At 41.4% G+C, this 15,592-nt stretch overlaps 2 protein-coding genes across 2 annotated transcripts in view; one reads left to right on the forward strand and one right to left on the reverse strand.

The window, feature by feature from the left end:
• Positions 1 to 5,587, reverse strand: part of LIPA (lipase A, lysosomal acid type) — a 101,179-nt gene extending 95,592 nt beyond the window's left edge. Inside the window, exon 1 of the mRNA XM_029245248.1 lies at positions 5,462 to 5,587. The gene's annotated coding sequence lies outside the window, so the exon portion shown is untranslated. The remainder of the gene's footprint in view (positions 1 to 5,461) is intronic.
• A 102-nt stretch (positions 5,588 to 5,689) lies between these two features.
• Positions 5,690 to 15,022, forward strand: LOC114908434 (interferon-induced protein with tetratricopeptide repeats 5). Its single transcript, XM_029244578.1, has 2 exons — positions 5,690 to 5,771; positions 13,373 to 15,022. The coding sequence occupies exons 1-2, from the start codon at positions 5,767 to 5,769 to the stop codon at positions 14,814 to 14,816; spliced, it is 1,449 nt and encodes a 482-aa protein (XP_029100411.1). The 5' UTR covers positions 5,690 to 5,766; the 3' UTR covers positions 14,817 to 15,022.
• The last annotated feature ends 570 nt before the right edge of the window (positions 15,023 to 15,592 follow it).

The following is a 15,592-nucleotide window of genomic DNA, read 5'->3' on the forward strand; positions in this document are numbered from 1 at the left end:
CTAAGTGGCAAATTATAGGAAGGCAAATATATGAGGGAAACTAATGGAAGATAATAGCCTGCTTATAAGGTTTGTTATGTATATTTTTCTGTTTGTGTCTCTGGGTTGATTAGGGACTAGAGTTGTTTCAGGTGATCAACTTCTCTCCTTCCCGGTAGAGGAGGAGAGATATCTTTTTCAGGAAGATGGGGGAGAGCAGAGAGCTTTCCTTATATCTGCTTCTTTTCAACTGCCTTTAGCTCAAAATAATCCTATGGCAAGGTGGCATATTTGGGGGTGGCATATTCTGCTACCCTTCAGTGAAACAAAGCAGACATTTTCCCCAAACCTCATGCAGCTTACAATCTAGTGAGAAAGACAGTAAAACAAATACACAGTCAATTAAAGGTCAGCTTTCCCCATGAAGATGTTTGAAATTTAATTCATTGTCAAACTGTGCCAAGTAGTTTCTCTTGTTTTATGCCATTTTGTTTGAAGTGTTATTGATTCAGTCATTTGCTGGTCATTTGCTGGTCATTGAAGTGTTATTGATTCAGTCATTTGCTGGTCATTGATTCAGTCATTTGCTGGTATTGGTATTGGGATTACCAACAAACACATGAAAGGATGCTCAACATCACTAATCATTAGAGAAATGCAAATCAAAACTGCAGTAAGGTATCACCTCACACCAGTCAGAATGGCCATCATCAAAAAATCTACAAACAATAAATGCTGGAGAGGGTGTGGAGAAAGGGGAACCCTCTTGCACTGTTGGTGGGAATGTAAATTGATACAGCCACTATGGAGAACAGTGTGGAGTTTCCTTAAAAAACTAAAAATAGAACTACCATACGACCCAGCAATCCCACTACTGGGCATATACCCTGAGAAAACCATAATTCAAAGACACATGCACCCCAATGTTCATTGCAGGTCCATTTACAAGAGCCAGGACATGCAAGCAACCTAAGTGTCCATCGACAGATGAATGGATAAAGAAGATGTGGCACATATACACAATGGAATATTACTAAGGCATAAAAAGAAACGAAATTGAGTTATTTGTAGTGAGGTGGATGGACCTAGAGTCTGTCATACAGAGTGAAGTAAATCAGAAAGAGAAAAACAAATACCGTATGCTAACACATATATATGGAATCTAAAACAAAAAAATGGTTCTGAAGAACCTAGGGGCAGGACAGGAATAAAGACGCAGATGTACAGAATGGACTTGAGGACATGGGGAGGGGGAAGGGTAAGCTGGGACGAAGTGAGAGAGTAGCACTGACATATATACACTACCAAATGTAAAACAGATAGCTAGTGGGAAGCAGTTGCATGGCACAGGGAGATCAGCTCGGTGCTTTGTGACCACCTAGAGGGGTGGGATAGGGAGGGAGGGTGGGAGGGAGGGAGACACAAGAGGGAAGAGATATGGGGATATATGTATATGTATAGCTGATTCACTTTGTTATAAAGCAGAAACTAACACACCATTGTAAAGCAATTATACTCCAATAAAGATGTTAAAAAAAAGAAAAAAGAAATATTAAAAGGATGCTAAAGGATCTGAGAGACCGTCTGTAGCAATCATCTTTGATTATGACATTTTATTAATAGACAATGCACAACAAATAATGCTTTTAAAAGGAAAATTAAGGAACCAGTGTTACTGTTTTTTCATTCTTGTGTGTGTCTGGGGGGAGGATGTATTAATTTCCTGTTGTGGCTCTAATAAATTACCACAAACTTGGTGGCTTAAAACCACACTAATTTATTATCTTACGGTTCTAGAGATGAGAAGTCTGAAATTGGTTTCATTGGCCTGAAATCAAGGTGTTGGCACAGTCAAATTCCCTCCAGAGGCTCTAGGGGACAATTCTTTTGGTACCTTTTCCAGATTCTGGAGGCTGCCTGTATTTCCTGGTGCGGACCCCTAATCCACAGAAAATACAAGTCCCCAGGGAATTCCCAGAAATATTGGGCAAGGCTTTGGATTTCTACTGAAATTCTATAGGAAATGAAGTGAGCAAAATTTATATCATTGAGGGGCAGGCATCAGAGTTACACAGAAGCAATCTTCACAATTTCCTTATCACTAGAACAAGAGATTTATTAGATTAACAAAAACATAAAAGTGCTTGTGTTGGTGGGAGGAGGCTGTAAGGTACTAAAATAAGTCTAACCCACTGCCAACTCCCCGAGTCAGAAATATTAAAAGTAAATAATTATTGGATAAGTGGTCAATTCTCAACTAGGCAGTTTTTCCCAGGTATTGTTATACATCGTTTGTACCCAGAAAGCAGAGCTCATTAATGTAAAATAAATCTCTGGATTATGTAAGGTGTTTGTGTGAGATGTGTTTGACAACCTCCAGAGATCACATTTACTTAAGTGTGTATAACTTATAACCTAATACCACCTCTCTCTCCCATCCTTCCCAACTCTGGAAGAGATCTCTGCACTTCCCAGAGCTCAGTAAAACTAAAATGTGTGACAGCCTGGATGTTTGCAGAGAAAAACAACAAGCAGCAAATCCAGGAAAACAGATGCTCTTTGGTACTAAAGATACTATTGCCAAGCTTACAAATGAATATACCCAGGGATTACCAAGAGGTAACTGACGGCTTTAAATTGACAACTGAATTTCAGGAGCTTGTTACTCCCATGGAAATGCCTGACAGAACCTCAGTCGGTGTCCTTATTTAGAGTTCCCCCCAAGTGCCCAGCGGGGGTCTCTCATGTACCCTGAATCAAGCCAAGCCATAGCTCCTGCCATTCACTACTATTATAGGTGCCCCAGCCCAAGTCCTTGCTAACTGCTGGCTACACACCACCACTGGCTCTGCCTCCTTGAGGATCATCCTGGCCACCAATGTCTCCATGCTCACGATGCTGCTAGAGCTGGAACTGCACTGGGACTAAAAGCCTCTACCCTACAGCCTGCCCCAGCTTGAACTGCCCACCCTCAGTCTGTGTCCATAGCTCTGTATCTTGTCCCCAGCCAGACCAAATGTGATACAGGCACCTCCACTTTGAAGCCCATGCTGAAGGGAGTAGGCCTTTACTGCCATTCCCCTGGATATCAATCCTTTCACCCAGGCCATCTCTTGAACTCCAGTATCACCCCCAACTTCCCTTGATCTGTATCCACTTTCCCTCTCCTACCTCAAGTCCACCTCCTCTCTCTTTCGGGCTGTGCTGGAAGACTAATTCAAATAAATTAGGTATATACATGAGGGTATTACTTACATGATTCTCAACTGTGGGGAAGAGGGAAGAGGAGGATTTTGCCGCTCGGGACAAAAACAAAAAACAAAAAAAGTTGGATTTGGCATTATATGGAGACAATTTCATTTGTCACAACTGCAGGGTGCTACTGACATCTAGTGGAGAGATGTAAGATTGCTGCTTAAACATCCTAAATTGTCAATAGTGTCAAGGTTGAGAAACTCTGGCTTACATCTATTTCTTGGAAGAGTTATTACTTAAGTTTCAGTTTCCCAAGCAGATTTTTGATCAGCTGCCATGTTTCATGTTCTATTTCTCTTTTTCTCTAGTTGCTGTGTTTCACAGGTTGATGAGAATAAATTCAGAAGGTAATACACGATTAATTTTCCCAAGAATCCACCCAATCCAACAGTCTGTGAAAAAAAGACTGAGATTCAAATTCCATCCAGTACTTTCAGCATGTTCAACACCTACTCAACAGTCGGGTCTTTGCTTCTTCCCAATCCTGAAAGTGTATATTCCTTTAAAATTTTTATAGACGGTTTTTGTCTTTCTGAATTTGAATTCCTAAACAATATAAGGTGATAACCAGGATCCTTTTTTCCCTTTTGGTTTTTATCATTGATTGTTTAGTTGCTGTCCACGCAAACCTTAATAAGCAAAGACTATCTCTTGGCCCAGATACAGCTAAAAGAAAGGAAAGGAAAGGAGTACGAACAAGGAAGAAAAAACACTACCTACGCACTGGAAATTTTTTCAAACAGAGCTCTATTAAATGTTCTACATCCTTAGGAAGGAGGAAATTCTGGGCTTATTTTTCTACGTCCAAATAAACCATTCAGTACTTTTTCTAAAATGTGGCTTCCCACTTAAACATTACAACAGCCTACACGCCCACCGCATCCACATTACCGCTCCGGCCTCATTTCTTAGGACGTTTTCCCTGCTCTCTGCACTCCAACCACACCATCTGCGCTTGCCAAGTATGCTTGCACCTCCAGGCCTTGCACTTACCGTTCCCCCAGCCTGGAACGCTCTTCCTTAGCCCCATATCTACAGTGCTCATTCGTTCACCCCCTTCAGATCTTTGCTCAACTGTCACGTTCTCAGTGAAACCTTCCCTCACCAAGGTATTTATAACAGCAAAACGCCTTGCACTCCAACCTTCTCTCTGCTTTTTCTCCATAGCACCACCTAACAAAAAATGTTTTAAATGTTCTTTATCTTTACCTCTCACACTAGAAATTATCTCCAAACAAATAGGAGAGCAATAAAATCACAAACGCACAACTAACTACACTTCTGTACCTACACCGTTAGCCATGTTTAACGTGATTCTGGGGAAGCAAGAAGTGACTTTATCTACAGGCCCCTTTTTCCAGCAAAACTGAATGAAAAAGTCAGCACTTTTAAAACTAGTGACCACATAGTAAAAACTGTACATCACTGCCCATTCATTTGAAAGCAAAGTGACTAGGATGGTATAAAAGTGATAAGCTGGTGCCTTTTAAACGTTTCGATGATGAACACGTTTTCTCAAAGTCTGAGGATTATCTCCCCTCTCTGTGCACAACCAGGAACAAAATGCAGAAGACGGTGAACCGGGTAGGGCTTGCCCCTTGTCTGTTTTATTCCCAGCTATATTGACAGGGCCTTCAGCAATGTCTGGCTCTTAGCAGTTATTTAATAAAACTTGTTGAAGAAATGAATGATTGAATTCGAAGGGGACAAAATTTTTAGTGTATTGGCATTCGCTATTTTCTGCTTAGATTCCTAATACCACCTCATCTTTATTGGGACCTTATTATAGGAAGCTCGGTTGGCAAGGGCATGGAAGGCAAGGGAACTTTCATACAATTGTGGGTGGGGGGTGTATAAACATCTTTGCAAAGCTATTCGGCAATAGCTACCAAAATGTTGAATGTATACACATTTTGGCCCCCAAGTTTCTCTAGATTTACCCAATGGAAATCATGGCACAAGTGCACGGCACTGCACCTGTGTTGGCTGAAACAAGACTTGAGTTCCAGCCTAGGACGCAGAAAGCTGTAAAGAGCATCGCCTCCACCCAACCAAAATAACGCTGAGCAATCTCCTGTCATTTTAGTTAAAACAACAACAACAAACAACCACCCCCAAGAAAGCTAATCTTGAGGCAAGTGGACTCAGCGAGGTAGGGGAGAGCCAATACCGAAGTCTCGAGGCCCAGCTGTAAATTCCACCCCGAACGACCCCGCGCTGCGCAAACCTCTCACTGCGACTCCTCAGCCGGCTCCGGGGCCCACTCAACTAGCTCTTCCAGAAGTTTCTGTTTTCCGGGGCTGGACTCCGCCTAGTCGGGGATCAGATTCACTTTCCAGTTTCCTCTTCCCGCTCGGGTCCTGCCTTGAACAAAGCGGACGCCCGCGCGCGCGCGCGGACTAGCGCTGCGGTCATCTTGCTCGCGCGCGCGCGCACACGCACGCGGCCGCTCAGTCCGCGCAGCAGCCGAGCGCTGAGGGGAGAAGCGGAGAGGACCGGCGCCTCCCAAGACGGACGCAGAGCCCAGCCACCATGAGGTGAGGGCTTCTGCCCGCTTCTTCTCCCCAACTCCGTGGGGCCTTTGTGGCACACCCGCGTTTCTCGCGTATTCCATTTCCAGCGCAGCGCTGAGGCCTTTGAAGGGGCCGAGCCCGGCCGCCGGGCATCTGCGTTGGGGACGCTCCCCGGGAGCCCCGTTCGGGCCCGGGACGGCTGAAGGCGGGCCTGCTGGGGAGGGTGGCCGAGCGGACCCTTCTTTCGAGCCCCGGGCGTCCGCGGTCGGGACTGTCGGGCCGGGGGGCGGCGGGGCTGGGGGTGCCGGGCGACGCGTCCCGCGGGCCTGTCACCTCCCTGCGGCTTTGGTCGTCGCCGGCCCCGGACCGGTGCGGGCGGCTTCTGCGTGGCCGGTCCCCGCAGGCCTCAGCGCCCGGCGTCACACGCGTCCGTTCCTGCCATTTTGCCTTCTGATTCCTGGGTCTGACTTCTCCCCCTCCTTTGTATCGTGGACAGATTGTTCTAGTTCCACCCCAAACACCGTTTTATGAGGCTTTCTTTCTCGTCTCCTTGACTGGCGTGTGGTGGGTGGTCCTAGGCTGACCCATGTAATCCGGTCCCCTGCCCTGCACGTGGGTAGTTAACGGTCTCCATCGGGAAGCTGAGGAGTGGGAGATTCCGACCTTGCGCCCCTGAAGCCCGTAGAGCCCTTTGTTCTAAATCCTGACTTTGACCACCTACGAGTTGGGTGACCCAAAGCAAAGTTTCTTCAGTTCGGTGGGTCTGTTTCTTACCTGTAAAAATTGATAGCATCCATCTCTTAGGACTGTAGAAGGGGGCACATAATATTTGCAAATGTTGACTAAAAATATTTAATAAATGCCTCACTTCTACCATTTGTAAGAAGGGAGGGAGGTGGGAAGTATCAGGAAGGAGCCTGAAGAAATAGGGAAGGAAAGGCGGGTGCACAGTATGTGGATGCAGGTTGGTGTGGAAGAGGGGTGGACCCCATTGGGCACTAACTGTCTCCCAAGAAAAATGAAAGACTACTCCTTCCTGGCAAAAAACAAAACCAAAAAACACACACACAAAATTACCTGAAGATAGATGTTGCCTCTTGAGACACAATAGCCTCTCTCTGCCAGCTTCCCAGAGACAAAGTTTAAAAATTAAGTAGACATAGTTGAAAAAGTAAAACTTGTCATAAGTGTCCAGTTGTGCATAAATTCCATAGAGTGTGGGCAAAGCACTTACACGGCTAACTGAATGTCCCTTGGAGATCTCACAGCCACATCATAATGCCTGGGGCAGCCCTCCGTCCTCATCGTCCTTGTGCAGAGGCAGATGTTCATTTTACTCTGTGGTTGGGCAGAGGGCTGGTAAGCCCATGTTGGATAGGGGAGACTGAAGTGGCAGAAAGTTTGGAGCCATTAGCAAGATGGGAAGAGCTAGCAGGAATTCCCTCATCTGAAATTCAGGTGCTTTTTTGTTTTTAATGCTAGGCTCATGCCTCTGGGCTGGAAATGCCAGAAGCTACCAGCATATAACTGCATTCACTCAACAAATATTTATTATTGAGTTTCTCTTATATGCCTGAAATCACAGATGCTGGGGACACAGAGGTGAAAAACATAAAACTGGAGCAAGGTCCTTATTCTCATTTAAATGGGGGAAATAGACAACCAAGAATAAATGAGTGAATAATCAACATAATTCAGAAAGTGATAAGAGCTATAAGGAAAATAAAATAGTGCTAAGAGAGTGACCTAGAATGGAGGGGGTTATTTTAGATAGCTCTACCACAGGCGGCCTCTTGGGTAAGGAATATTTGAGCTGAGTTAAAGGAACGAGCTAGTCATACAAAGATTTAGGAGCAGAGCTTTTTAAGCAGAGTAAAAACAAGTGTAAAAGGCCTTGAACTTGATATGTTCAAGATAGGAAGAAGGTCAGTATGTCTAAAACACAGATAATGAGGAGGAGAGTAGGAGAAGACAAGGTTGGGTGGGTAGACAAGTCCAGCTCCTTTAGGGACTTGTAAGACATGGCAAAGGCTAGATTAAAATCTAAGGGTGTTGGGAAGCTATTGGGAGATTTTAAACCAAAAGACTGACATAATCTGGTTTACATTTTCAAAAGTTTACTAATACTGTATGGGGACCAAGAGTGGAAACAGAGACCAGATTTTTGCCACAGCTCAAAGGAAAGGTAATATAGTCTTCCCTATTTTCCTAGACTAGCAGTGGAAATGGAAAAAAGTGGATGGATTTGAGATGTATTTGGGTGATAGAATTAACAGGACTTCCTATTGAAGAATAGGAATCAAAGATGACTCCTAGGTTATTTGGCCTGTGGGACTAAGAGGTACCAAACAAGGTGGGAAAACCAAGGGAGGAACAGGCTCAAGGAACCCAGATTTCTATAATTTCTATATTTACTTGAGGTGCCAACTGAACTTCTAATTGAAGATGTAAACTAAAAGTTAGATAAGTCTGGAATTCAGGGGAGAGATCAGAGATAGAATAAATACCTTGGAAGATCATCAGCATATACGTCTTTGGATTATGGAAAAAAAAGGTATTTTAATTCCCTTACATGAATAATGATGATAATTATATCTTTGATAACTAAGATTTTTGTCCTTCCTTCAGATCACTTTTAATACATTTCCACCCAGCTCTTTTGTTGTTTGAAAGAATCATTAATCACCCTCTCTGCCCCTCCACAGCGTGTCCTAGTGAGAAGCAGCTCCATCTCAAAACAACTCCAGCAATGCAGGATGCTATGACTTTAGATTGAGGGCTCGTATTTGAAACCATTGTTTTCTTATCCTGAGACCTTTAACTGTCTGACATGTCTTTTCCAATGGGCAGTTACACAACCTCTTACCTGCTCTTTAAGCTGCTCTAAAATCTCTTGTTTTCTTTTAAGTCCTTCCCAGGCAAAGTGAATTTTACATACATTAGACATATCCTATATTTTAAAGCAAACTATTCTTAAAAAAAAAAAAAAAACTCCAATTTTTATGTGAAAGAGGTAGTATAGCATTATGGTTAAAAGGCATAACCTTTTGTTTACGTCAGGCAGAACTAGGTTTGAATCTGTGCTTGGACACTTTATAGCTGTGTAACCTTGGACATGTAATTTAAACTGTTTCCCAGCCCTCATCCATAAAATTGTGAAAATAATAAGACATTGTTATAAAAATTAAATGTAATTTGTGTAAAGTGCTTGGCAGACTGCCTGACATGTGCAGTGTGGCAAGTGAATGGTTTTTGGGGGTGTTTCTTTTGACCTCTCATCTGATTCTAGAAATACATTGTACAAGTGTAACATTTATACTATTGAGCTGAATCTGTAGTGAACCTAGGTCTTATGCATAAAGTTGTTTTCTCAAATATATCCTTCTTTGCCATTTAATTTAGCCATCACTGTGAACAAAATAAGGAAATTTTCAAGTTAGAGTAGAGGTCTAGCCTGTTGGGCTTGAGCCTTTTTTATACATTAAGCTCTATAGGCCCAGTGTCTTCAACTGTCCTGTCCCATGCAGTAACCACTAGTCATACATGACTATTCAAATTAATTAAAAGTAAATATAAAAAGCAGTTGATTGGTCATCCTAGCCACATTTCTTGTGATCAGTGGTCACGTGTGGCTAGTGTCTCTCACATTGTGCAGCACAGATAAGAACATTTCCATCGTGGCAGGAAGTTCTATTAGAAAGCTCTGGTCTAGAGCCTGCAATCACTAAAATGTGGGACCTGTATATATGTGTTTATATGTATATACAGACCACACAAGAGAATATGAAAAATTAAAATTAGTAATTATAAGTGAATGTAAATGTCTACTAAATATAATACTAAGTTAGCTATTAATGTTTAAATTTAGTATTTATAAAAACAGAAAACATGTCATGAAGTATATGATTAGATTGTAAATATGAAGTGGTTTTATTTTTCTAGTCACTACTGCTAATTGTGTACTTAGTCCAGTTCTCTGACTCTTCTGCCACTTTTGGCTATTAGGACAGCCTCTTTCCAGCTCCTGAAGACTCAGCCCAATTCATTTTAAAACCTCAATCTCATATTTGATTCAAAGCACTCTTCTCTTCCTTCCCAACTCCCAGAAAATATTGATAAAGGTGCTGTGAAGAATAGGAAAATGTGATAGACTAGACTGTAGGATGGCAGGCAAGGTGGAGATGCAGCTTGAGCTAAAGTGGTCAGGGGTAGCCTTCTTTGAAGAGCTGAGATTTGAGCCAAGCCCAGAATTATGAGAATAAGTAAACCCTAGTACTCTCTTAGGAAGAATTCACAGAGTGAGGGAATAAAAAGCAGGTACAAATGCCCTGACGTGGGTGCATACTTGGCATAAGAAATAGTAAACAATAAAATTTTGCAAAGGCTTGTATGACTGGAGTGCAGTGAGCATGAGGAAAGTGGTACAAAATGAGGTTAGAGAAGTAGACATGGGCCAGATGGTAAAGGGCATAGTAACAACCATGGTTAGGAGTTTGGGGCTGGAGATAAAAGATTTGAGTAGTATTAAGTGTATAGTTTCACTCTGCTTCATATTCTGTCCTTCTCACAATTATCCCCATCTCTCCCACAAGAATCATTTTCTCCCTTAATACTGGATCATTTCCCTTTGACATATCATTAAGTCATTAAAAATATGAAAAAATTTTTGACAATTTCCTCAGATTTGCCTCTGTTTCTCTACTCCCTTCATAGTAAAATTCCTTGAAGGAGTGACCTATATTCCCCATATCCACTTCTTCTCCTCTTCCCATTATCCCCTCAACCCACTCCAGTAATATTTTCATCCCTACCGTTCTGTTAAAACAACAAGTTCCCCCACAACTTTACTCCTCCCCAAACAGTGATCTCTGTCCTCATTTTCTCAACCTCTTAGGATCACTGTGCACATTAAACATTTCTCTCCTTTTTCAAAATCAACATTTTCTTCCTTAGGCTTTCATGACACCAGATTTCTTGGTTTATCTGCTCCCCTACTGATTATTAAGATTAGAAAGGCAATTGAGTTGAAGTAAGATCTCAACAATGAAAAGGAGGAAGTCATAAAAGATCTGAGGGCAGAATGGTCTAAGCCAGTGCTTCTCAACCAGGGTGATTTTTGCTCCCCCAGGGGACATTTGGTGATGTCTGGAGACAGTTTTGGTTGTCACCACTGGAGGAATGCTAGTTACATCTACTGGGTCAAGGCCAGGGATGCTACTAAATATCCTGCAATGCACAGGTCAGCCCCAACTAAAAGAATTCCTTGACAATCATAACTAAAGTACACCACCACTACCACCACCACCACATAATCCCATTACTTTGATTTTTTTTTTTCTTAACACTTATTACTGTCTGGAATTATGTTGTCTGTTGATTTGTTTACATGTTTATTTTTTGTCAACCCCTTTTGTTCCCTCCTCTCCTATAATAGAATTACCATGAAGAAAAGGCCTTTTTCTATCTTGCTCATTACTGTATTCACTACAACCAGCATATTGCCTGGCACGTATGACATGAGGTGATCAATAAATGTTTCCTTCTTTTTTTCATTTATTTGGCTGCATTGGGTCTTAGTTGTGGCACACAGGATCCTCGTTGCAGCATGCGGGATCTTTCGTTGTGGCACGTGGGCTCTTTATTGCGGCGTGCGGGTTTCTCTCTAGTTGTGGTGCGTGGGCTCCAGAGTGTGCGGGCTCAGTAGCTGCGGCGTGCGGGCTTAGTTGCCCCGCGGCATGTGAGATCTTAGTTCCCCAACCAGGGATCGAACCCGCATCCCCTGCATTGGAAGGCGGATTATTAACCACTGGACCACCAGGAAAGTCCCCAATAAATGTTTCTTGATAGAAATACTATAGTTCCCATAAACATTTATACAAATATGCATACATACATATAAGGAGGAGAGTCCTGTGCACAGCATAAAGGGAAATACACACACGCTGTACATTATTTATCCGATAATTAGAATATTTCCCTCTTTGAGAGAAGCCTTAAGTAGCTTTTTTTTTTTTCTCTAAATTTCTTTCAACCCTTAATTGTGGCCGATTGTAGATTTAGAAAGTCTTTCCTGACTGCCTCACCACTACCATCAGCAGAACTAGGTATATTAATCAGGATTTTGTCAGTTGCAGACAGGAGAAACCCAGTTCAAACTGGCTTAAGCAAAAAGAGAGATTATTTCCTTAAAAAAGTAGAAGTCCAGGGATGGATAGGGTGATCCAAGTATTTAATCAGCACCACAAGCAATCTGTCTTTATTCCTGTCTAAGCCCTGCTTTCCTCTATGCTTGATTCTTTCTCAGGCAGGCTGTCCCCAAGAGTTTGGAAAGATGGCCACCAGCAACTCCAGCTTATATTCTACAAGCTTAAAATTTTTGGAAGAGAGTTCCAGCAAAGCCCCATTTCAGCAAAATTATATTTTAATTGGATTATCTCTGAATATATCACTGGGTCCAAGGGATGGCTGGAATATGTGTGCTTTCCTACAGACTGGAAGAAAGTGTAGACAGCCGGTCTCAGATCACATGGACTAAGAGTAGGGGGAGATGTTCCACCAAATGAAGGCCCCAGATGTCCACAACACTGGACTATGTGCCCTTCCTGAGTCACTTGCATGGAACTTTATTGGAATGCTGAGTTGTAATTGACTGTGTACTTAGTGTACTTATAAGGTCTGTATAAGCAGGGCTGTGTCTTATTCACAGTTACGTCCCCAGGGTTATTCAGAACATCTTGCACATAAAAGTCTTTCGGTAATGAATAAATACTTCCTATCCCTTCCTTTCCCCTTCAGCTTCCTAGTTTCAGAGATGAAACTAGGCCCTGCAGAGATAACACTGTGCTTCACACAAAGGGAGTTCAACAAATATTTGTGAAGTGAGCATTAAGGGTAATGTTAAGTTAATAATAGGTGGTAGCCTTTATTTATGCCCACAATCCTAAAGGTCAGAAGGATATAGCACATAACATCAAAACCTACTAACCCTCCTTTTGCTTTTTCCCCATTTTCTCTAAATCTTTGTTATATCTCAAACTTATACTTCTTCCCGTCTCTTGGTATTCCTGTTCCTGTTCCTTTCTGACTCTGTCTTTTTTTTCCTCTGTGGGGTTTCCTTTGTTTGTTTCTTTATTTCTCTGCAAAAATTATATATTCATGTGGCTTCTCTCTCCTTCAGTGTACTTCTTTTTCTTATTTCTCACCTTCTCCTCTTTCCCTTCACTACTCATAATACAGAAAATAAATTTTTATGTTGTTTATTAACTGTGTATATATCTATTATTCTTAATTTTCAGAACTAGTAAATACGATATTTTAAATTCCCCTCTCTAAAAGTAGGTGGTGCTTGTGGGTTAGTGACTGCCAAAAGGAAATAGATACCCTATAACATAGAAAATGCTGTCATCTCTCCAGAATTGGTTTCGCAATAAATAATGTGAATTTAATGAAATATTTTAAGACATAACTATACTAGTTTCCTCTGTGTATAGAGTTATAGAAACCTAGTGCTTTAACTGTAAGATCAAATAGATAAAATATAGTTCTTTGCTTAACCTGTTTAAGCTTTAAAAATTTATTATTTCCTTTATTTCTTCAAAAATTAAAAAGGATTTTATCTTTGACAGTGAAATTCCTAAGGACTCATTGAAGGCCATTCTGTTGGAGTTAGAATGTCACTTCACATGGAACTTACTTAAGGAAGACATTGATCTGTTTGATGTAGAAGATACAATTGGGCAACAGCTTGAATTTCTTACCACAAAATCCAGACTCACTCTTTATAACCTGTTGGCCTATGTGAAACACCTAAAGGGCCAAAATAAAGATGCTGTAGAGTGCTTGAAACAAGCAGAAGAAATAATACAGCGAGAACACTCGGACAAAGAAGAAGTACAAAGTCTGGTCACTTGGGGAAACTACGCCTGGGTTTATTACCACATGGACCAGCTTAAAGAAGCTCAGAAGTATATAGACAAGGTAGGGAATGTCTGCAAGAAATTGTCCAGTCCTTCTGACTACAAGTTGGAGCGTCCAGAGATTGACTGTGAGAAAGGGTGGGCACTCTTGAAATTTGGAGGAAAGTATTACCAAAAGGCTAAAGCAGCTTTTGAGAAGGCTCTGGAAGCAGAACCCGACAATCCAGAATTTAACATCGGCTATGCCATCACAGTGTATCGGCTGGATGATTCTGACAGAGAAGGGTCTATAAAGAGCTTTTCTCTGGGCCCCCTGCGGAAAGCTGTTACCCTGAACCCAGATAATTCCTATATTAAGGTTTTTCTGGCGCTGAAGCTTCAAGATGTACATGCAGAAGCCGAAGGGGAAAAGTATATTGAAGAAATCCTGGACCAGATATCATCCCAACCTTACGTTCTTCGTTATGCAGCCAAATTCTATAGGAGAAAAAATTCCTGGGACAAAGCTCTTGAACTTTTGAAAAAGGCCTTAGAGGCGACACCAACCTCTTCTTTCCTGCATCACCAAATGGGACTTTGCTATAGGGCACAAATGATCCAAATCAAGAAGGCCACTCGCAACAGACCTAAAGGAAAGGATAAACTGAAAGTTGATGAGCTGATTACATCAGCTATATTTCATTTCAAAGAAGCTGTGGAGCGAGATTCTATGTTTGCATTTGCCTACACGGACCTGGCCAACATGTATGCTGAGGGAGGCCAGTATAGCAACGCTGAAGACATTTTTCAGAAAGCTCTTCGTCTGGAGAACATAACTGATGACCACAAACATCAGATCCACTACCACTATGGCCGCTTTCAGGAATTTCACTGTAAATCAGAAAATACTGCCATCCACCATTATTTAGAAGCCTTAAAGGTCAAAGACAGGTCATCTCTGCGTACTAAACTGACAAGTGCTCTAAAGAAATTGGCTTCCAAGAGACTTGCTCACAATGATTCAGATGTGCAGAGTTTAAGTGCCCTAGGGTTTGTTTACAAGCTGGAGGGAGAAAAGAGGCAAGCTGCAGAGTATTATGAAAGGGCCCAAAAGATAGATCCAGAAAATGCAGAATTTCTTACTGCTCTCTGTGAGCTTCGACTTTCCATTTAAATACATACTCCAGGAAATTAGTTCTAAGCTTTTTTTCTCCATTTTGGTTTCTTATATTTTTCTTTATTGTTTTAATCCATTGTTCATTATAGAGCTAAGTTTTATTGAATTGTCATTTTGTACCTGGCATCATGCTAAATACTTTATATATTTAGTTATGATGAATCTTTTTTTTTTAATTAAAATACAGTAATCCATTGAGAAACAGCAAAATTCCAGCTGTTGTAACTTTATAAAGTATGGTCATTATGACTTTATATCCTTTATCTCTGCTATTTATAATAATTTTCTGATTAGATTTTGTGAAGTTTTCCATATTCCTTATGCTGCGAGTATAATCCTACACATGCCTTTGACACCTACGTCAGGAACAGTCTTTTAGGAGTGCAAAATTATATTAGTTAAGCACTTAACTATGTAGCTTGCAAAAGACGGAAACTTCTAATTACAGATGTTCCAACTTTGAGGATATTTAACCATCAACATGATAGTTACCTAAAGAATCCTCTTTGTTGGAAGAAAAAAGTTTATAATAGAAGTTTGTCATCCCTGATGACTTCAATAAAAGGAGAAAACACTAGAACATGAGAAAAAAGATTTCCCCATATACAGAACTTTAGGGACCCATGAGAAATCCAAAGTATTACCTCCCAAAATATTCATTAAGTAGCTAGAAATAGTGATGAGGAAAAAAATGGATAATGGAAAATCATTAGTTTCAAATTTTTCTAGTTCTTTTAACTAGAAGAATAAACCTAAAGTTAATCTAGATGGAA

The sequence above is a fragment of the Monodon monoceros genome, unplaced genomic scaffold (genome assembly GCF_005190385.1).
Source record: "Monodon monoceros isolate NGI ecotype Baffin Bay Population unplaced genomic scaffold, NGI_Narwhal_1 Super_Scaffold_4, whole genome shotgun sequence".
Lineage (NCBI taxonomy): Eukaryota > Metazoa > Chordata > Mammalia > Artiodactyla > Monodontidae > Monodon > Monodon monoceros.